Source organism: Beta vulgaris, chromosome 5, assembly GCF_026745355.1.
Source record: "Beta vulgaris subsp. vulgaris cultivar EL10 chromosome 5, EL10.2, whole genome shotgun sequence".
Lineage (NCBI taxonomy): Eukaryota > Viridiplantae > Streptophyta > Magnoliopsida > Caryophyllales > Amaranthaceae > Beta > Beta vulgaris.
Genome location: NC_079206.1, coordinates 44663770 through 44671231, shown reverse-complemented (window position 1 = coordinate 44671231; position 7462 = coordinate 44663770). Strand labels below are relative to the sequence as shown.

Below are 7462 nucleotides of genomic sequence, written 5' to 3'. Positions count from 1 at the left end.
AAAATTAAAGATTGGAGCTCCAAATTTCATCAATGGAGGAATTAATTTTGATATTTGAGAATGGACATTAAAGTTTCCATAATTATTCTAGAGCGAAATTAATGATTGATAATGCATAAGATGATTTAGGAGTCAACACTAGTTTTACATTTCTCTTATATCTCCATTCTTTCTCTTATTTTAAATGTTTTCTTTCCATTTCTTCTCACCTCCAAATTTTTCTACCCTTCATGGCTTCTGTCTTATCGTGGCCAATCTTATTGATGAACCGATGTGTGTATTTTATATAGATTATTTGCTCAATTCCATTAGCTTTAATAGTCGATTTGATCTCGATTTTTGTGTGATTTGATATGTCTGGACTTGTTTCCATTTGTTAGATATTTTTGTGCAAGCGTTTAATGCCTTTCTTTGAGTCGCGGAACGGAAGTTCAATGGTCACATATGGTCCACAGAAGATCTGAGATATTGCACAAGTGATTCGGACAAGATTGCACGAAAAAAGCGAGAAATCACTCTCCCCCGGTCGACCGGGCAAGACGAGAACTCCTTAAGCATACAAGCCAAACAGCCCGGCCAGGCGGGCGAGAAATACGCCAAATTAGCTTACGCCCCCGCCGGGCGGCCTTGTTCGGATTTTAAGTCGGATGTGCGAATTTTAAGTCGGGTCGGAGTCGAATGTTTGAATTATAAGTCGGATCGGAATTAAATTTTCGAAGCCGAGTGTCGGAGTCGGACTCGAACTTGGATTTAAAATCCGACTTCTTGTAGGGTCGGAGTTGGATTATGCATAATCCGGTCCAAATCCGACTCGTTGCCATCCCTATGCTCAACAGAGTCCGCAGACTAATATGTCCATACACAAGGGCCAAGGCCAAAAGGTTTCAATTATACTGGCTCGTCAAATTTTACATGTGTGCACGATTCACCCTTTCACAAAATGTGTATATCCACTAAATTTGCATAAACCAAGGAAAAGCAAGGCAATAATGGTGGATAAAAGAATAAAACTATGAAACTGCATCTAGTAGTATTAAATGCTAGTAGCGACAGTACTTTGTACAGCAGCTCAGTGCGGAGACAATACATAATTGCTGCAAGATATCTCCACCTAGGCAAGTAAAGCGAAACAAGCGAGACCTTAGTCTAAATACAAAGTCTCAGAAATTTGCACTGAGTGAGAATTGACAGAGGTGTGTGCTAATGACCAATGCACCTAAAATGGGATCGATTGCTACAATCTTTCAAAAAAGAAATTCTCCTACAGAGCCACTGTAACAAATCAGGAGACCACCTGTGTTGATACTTTCCCGTTGTTTCCATCTTTCTGAAAGCAAAGCCTCGTTGCTTGGAAGTTTTAGATATTTCTCTATGTCCACCCGCGACCTTCTGGGCACTTGAGATAAGAGTTGACTTTTGCAGCTCTCAACCTCTCCTGCATCCAGAGAGAAGCTATCAACAACTCCAGGACTCCAACTCCCATGGCTACTTTTCGATATAGAGCTTTGCTCTTGTGCTACCTCGGCAGTCATCTGTCAAACCAGTGTAAGTAAAAAGTACATTAGTAAGCACCCCAGCAGTAACCCTTGCAGTCGTACATTAGCTAAGCAGTCACCCCGGCAGTCATGCGTTAGTTAAGCAGTCACCCAGGCAGTCATACGTTAGCTAAGCAGTAAAGCTTAATACTTCCTCCGTTCTGTTTTAAATAAAACATTTGGGTGAAATGACACTATTCATTGATCAATTTTGACTCTAATTTATCGTCATTATATAAAGAAAAACATAGTCAAGTGGGATCTTGTTAGATTCGTCTCGATGCATACTATCAAATTATAACTTTTTTATATTTTTACGTGTACACAACTAAAGATATTTATAATTATAGAAGCGCATTGGGTTGCGTGAAAAAGCAAACGTGTCATTTAAAACAGAACGGAGGAAGTATAACAAATCACCAGGTGAAAGTAAACAGTACACTACCTTCCGTGTGTCCTGAAGAACGGTTTTTGGAGTTGTAGGATGTTCCTTATTATCATTCCCCAATAGAGGAGTGCCATCATTGCCAGTCTCCCACTTCAACCAAGGAAGAACAACCCCGTCCATTTCACCAGGAAGCAAATCCGATCTCAGTGAACTTTTGAAAGATTCTGTATCTCCAAATTGCAGCATTGGCTTTATTGCTCCTCCAAAAACAGAACTGGTATCGCTCCTTTCACCGTCAAATGAAGAGATATCTGTCTCTTCAACACTAGAAATGAACTCTTCAATAATTTTATCCGCGTCTTCTACTAATTGCATAGACATTTTGTTTCTATCAGTGCTTCTCTGAAATCGTAAATAGAGTAACTAAGTGAGCAAATATATGAAAAACAAAAGATTTTCTGATTGATTTCACATATGCACTGCCTGTACTTCTAATTTCTGAAATGTGCCATGGAGCTAGACCAGTGTGCTATTACAAAGGGAAGCCCTGGTTAGATAGAACTCTAGAAATAAGTACCTTTCTTCCTCTTGCAGCTCTTTTAACAGGAATGCTCTTCGCGTTAGGAAGTAGTTCCACAACAATTTTTTTAAGCTCCTTACCACGTTCCTCCTCCAACATTATTTCAGCAAGGAGTTCTTGTTTACGCTTTTCAGACTATGAAAGCAAAGATTTAACAAATAGTTACTTCACCATCATAGTAAGTTATTAAGAAGGGTCATTAACGGAAACTACAAAATATACTACAATAGAATTTTTGACAAGAAGAAACAATCATCAATAACATATTAAACATCAGAATTTAGAAATACTAGATATACCTCTTCAAGTTTTGTCTTGTAATTCCTTCTTATAGTCGAAACAGCCTTAAGAACATCAGAATCTGCTGATTGCAGACCATTATTACTAGCAGTTTTTGACAGTTGCTTCTCAACCTTAACCTGTACATATAACAGCGAGCAAAATATGAGTTGTCCTTCCTTCCTGCCTGACGATGCTCACCCTTCCCAACCCTAATCGAAAGAAAAATCAGTCACAAACCTTATTTAGTCCAGGTGCAGCTTGTATTTGCATTTCCTTTGTTCTTCGGTTAGAATTGTAACAAGCATCATTCCCTTCATCATCAGTTAACGTGGAGGAATAGCTCTGAAAGTTTTGAACAACAGTTTCAGATAGAATACTTCGTAATCATAATATCAGAATGCCTAAAGAAACTATTACTGCATCACATTGATATAATACTGTATTACAGATAGAAGTTCTTGTGAACCAGCTTCTTTAAGCTGGGTAGTTGTGTCAACTTTCAGCAATTTAAAAAGAAGTTATAGTAATAAGCATCAGATGACATAAAGTGCACATACAGAGTAACCATCATATGACTTCAAGAAATCTTTCTGGCTAGAGCACCTCCGTAATCCTTTTTGCTGATTAGAAGATGTTGACTGCATCAAAGGTTTTTGTTTGCTCCAAATGTTTAGTTCTTTGGGCTTGACATGACTTCTGTTTTTCTGAATGTGTTCATTCTGTAAAACCAGGAAATTAGAAGTCTTGTCATTAATAATTAAGTATTTATATGATTAACAGAGACACTAGCAGAAATCAGCAAAATTGGTTTGCATAAACATCAATCAGAAAGGCAAAAGCGATTGATGGAAAAAAAATCGCTCAACATTATGAGGCATGTCATTTAGGAAGACGGATGCTATGATAATACCCTTGTCCAAGTAAATGATAATAAAGAAAAAAATCATGCACAGCCTTTTGCGTGGTTTCGGCACGTTTTCATGTGTTCCAGTGTCGGACACACTATAGCCAATAGGTGGCTTTTCCATTGTAGATCTAGCATGGACCATTAGTCCGAATAGGGAGAATCTGATGATTGTCAAATGGACAATTTTTGGCAAAGTGATCCAGCATAAGGCTTCTATTCCTACATAGGTTGAGTTCATATGTCCCATTTAACGTTCTATCTTTTGTCCATCTTCCTTTTAATTCTGTCGCCTCGTCCATGTGAAATCAATTACTTCAAAATTAATGTAAGAGTCCGAGGTAACATTAGGAAAGATGAGACATTTTGGGACATTGAATGAGACACGATGTTGGACAAAACATTACTTTTGATCCAACAGAGGGGAATCCTAAGATGGCAATTTGAGAAATGCAACCAGTGGGTGCACAAAGAAAAATTTGGCAATGCAAAAGAAGCTGTATGCGGTGTCAGCACTTTGGTTAGACAAATTCAGTGAATTTTCTAAAGTTCCAACCCTAATTTTCGTTTGTCAGTGACAAAAGGGATAGAGAAATAAGAGGCTTGTACTCCAGTATCCAGCCGTCCGAACTCCAGCATCAATATCAGATCCCCGATAGGCAGAGAAAAGTCTGTCATCACTGGTTCTAGCAAGTAGCAACATGAAACTTCTCAAGTCAGCTTATCCAAATCAGTGAGCTGCTCCAAATTTCCGGTTACAAGACTATAATCCTCTATGAAGACTAATAGGCAACAAACATTGCTAAATAACATCAAACCTTCATTCATTGAGAATGACTAATAGTGTGTTTATATGAGATGATTCAAAAGATAGATGAAGGGGAGAGAGAGTCACAGATCCCTTTCCTTTGTTTGGATATGAATTGCAGGAAGCAAAGAGAAGGGAAACGGGAAAATCGAACTACTTAATAAACAAATACTCCCAATCTCGGAGAAATTGGATGGGATGATGCAAGCCTACTATTCCATTCCCCTCTCCTTCCCTCTTATCCAAAATCCACTAGTTCACGAGTAAGCAACCTTACTACTCAACAACAATTTATCAAATGAAGTGGGACAGATTAAAAAAAGGTTTGGACATTCACAAGTACTTTGCAGCCAGGTATTATTCTGGTTTATGTGTTCTCGCTCCAATCAACCCCCTTTCCTTCTTTTTGGGCAAAAGGAGAAGAGGATTCCATTGATAGAGACATAGAGCTTCATCTGTTTTCCTTCTCATTTACAATAACATTCCATGTATCAAGAAGAAAGGCAGAAACAGCTAAAATATACTACAAATTGTGAATGTAATTAACTTACTTATGAAACAGAGAACTAATTTTATTTTGTACTATAATGCAAATTCTGGAGTATGTGGTTTTCTTTATGTTCTATAAGTTCAATTACTACCCTAGCAATCAGTATTAAGTGGTAATGCAAATTTATGAGAAAGAACAAGTACTTGGAGTTACATGGCTTTGGTATCAGCCATTACCACTTAGCACCATTTATTAACGCCCATCAAACAGGCCATTATTATTCGATTTCGAGATCAATATAAATGACTGCTTCTACAAAACCATGCATTAACACAAAAACCCATAGTATCAACAAAGCCATCATTTGACAAAAGGTTAACATAACAATCATAATAACTTTTTCAACATTAAAAAAGTTCCCAGGAGAACAGATAAAGAGTAAGGGCCCATCTAACACTTTAACTAGTACTCCAAATTCAGATCACCAAACTGACCCACATCCACATTTCACATCAACTTTAAATTCCGCTGAAAAAACCCCCCACAAATTCCAACCAAATTAAACAATCAAAACTCATAAACTCGAGCTTTGCCTATTTCCGAAACGTTCTCAACAATCTTTCTTCAAAACATGTACAAATGTCGTATAAAAAATTTCACCCTTTCATATAACTAATTAGATGATAAATATACCTGATTTTCATATACAATTATTACGTACTTATATACAACATTTACGATTCAAATATATAACAACTAATTGTTCTAAACAAAATATAGTTCAAAACGTTTCGAAATACGATTTTCTCCATAATCTCACCAAAACAAAAACAAAAAAAAAAACTAAAATTACCTCAGAATCGCTAATTTGGTATTTAGGAGTCACAGAAAGTGACCTCCTCCTTCTAGAAGCAGCACCAGAAACTCCAACTTTGTCACCAAAATTATTACTCCTTAATTCACCAACCTTTGACCCACGCCTTGAAACTGACCTCCCTCGGCGATACGACGCCGTATTATCGACATCAATATTCGCCGAAGAAACCTCAGAAGAAGTCGTCGTTCGTCCTCTTTCACCAAAATCACTAGACGAAAACATCTGAATGGCGAGATCATCGAGGCTAATTTCGGGAAGAACTCCGGAACCTCTTACTGTATTTACGAATTTACCCCTGCGACTCGCTGACGGTGGTTCCTCCGGCAAGATTTCTGCCGGAATCCGGTGAGAAAAGCGGCTAACGCTCCGTGAACGCCGGTGAGAGTTCTGTGTGCTGCTGCTGCTGCTGCTTGAATTGGCGTCTCCTCCGATTGAGGTTCTTCTCGACGTCGACTTGAATGCCGCCGTCGCCATTGAAGGGGGAGGAGAGAGAATAATTGAGTTTGTGGTTTTAAAAGTTGTGAATGATGATCAACATTTTTGAAGAGTGAGAGAAAAGTAAAGGTGGAAAAATGGTGATTGATGAGGAAGAAGCTCACTGCAACTCAAATTGAATTGGGGTATGAGGAGAGAGAAAGAGCGAGAGAGATGGCGGAGCGTATGTACTATGTAGTTTCCGGGATTTTGAAATTCTAATACGCCTTCTTAAATGTTAGCAATATTCTACATTTATTTGAATTTTTTCCTTAGATAATGCAAAAATGGGTTTTAATTCCCAAAATATGGCCAAAAAAATTAAAATTCCCTGCGTACCGTCCACGTAGGACGGCACGCGAGAAATTTTTTTTTTAGTAAAACCGCTACTTGCAGTAGCGGTTTACAAGCGCCGAGAAATTTTTTTTTTTTTTAACTTAGGTAAAACCGCTACTCCGAGTAGCGGTTTATTATGAAAACTGATATCTGCTCACCATATTTTGCGCAGGTAAACCGCTACTCTGAGTAGCGGTTTGTATTTATAAACCGCTACTCCGAGTAGCGGTTTGTATTTATAAACCGCTACTCCGAGTAGCGGTTTGTATTTATAAACCGCTACTCCGAGTAGCGGTTTGTATTTATAAACCGCTACTCCGAGTAGCGGTTTATTCTAAAATTAAACCGCTACTCCGAGTAGCGGTTTATTCTAAAATTAAACCGCTACTTTGAGTAGCGGTTTCCATGGGTTAAAACAAAAAAAAACAATTTTCTCGCGTGCCGTCCTACGTGGACGGTACGCAGGGAATTTTAATTTTTTTGGGCACATTTTGGGAATTAAAACCCACTTTTGCATTATTCAAGGAAAAAATTCACATTTATTTAGAGCATTATTATTTTTATTTTTTTCTTTGAGGAGAATTTAGAGCATTATTATTATTTTCAAACAATGATAGAAGTACCATTCAATTTTTTAAATAAATTATATTTTTTTTGGTGAAATTTAAAATTATATTATATATTTTCCCTTTCATCCACTACTATAGTAATAACTAGTATTTTGGCCTGTGCGACGCCGCGAGTTGGTTTTAATTGTAAAATACTATATTACTATTCATACATTTCAT

General features: G+C 37.6%; 1 protein-coding gene across 1 annotated transcript; it reads right to left on the bottom strand.

The window, feature by feature from the left end:
• Positions 1-1005: 1005 nt before the first annotated feature.
• LOC104893517 (hypothetical protein) lies at positions 1006-6575 on the bottom strand. The gene is made up of 7 exons (XM_010679633.4): positions 5841-6575; positions 3343-3504; positions 3023-3127; positions 2803-2922; positions 2501-2638; positions 1981-2325; positions 1006-1532 (listed from the first exon to the last, which is right to left on the bottom strand). The coding sequence occupies exons 1-7, from the start codon at positions 6336-6338 to the stop codon at positions 1245-1247; spliced, it is 1656 nt and encodes a 551-aa protein (XP_010677935.2). The 5' UTR covers positions 6339-6575; the 3' UTR covers positions 1006-1244.
• Positions 6576-7462: the final 887 nt, after the last annotated feature.

Coding starts and splice junctions, on each gene's coding strand:
- LOC104893517 (XM_010679633.4), bottom strand. CDS start 6,338: ATGGCGACGGCGGCATTCAAGTCGACGTCGAGAAGAACCTCAATCGGA. Junction 2,923..3,022: donor CTGCACCTGGACTAAATAAG/GTTTGTGACTGA, acceptor TTATATGTACAG/GTTAAGGTTGAGAAGCAACT. Junction 1,533..1,980: donor TTCTTCAGGACACACGGAAG/GTAGTGTACTGT, acceptor CTGGTTTGACAG/ATGACTGCCGAGGTAGCACA.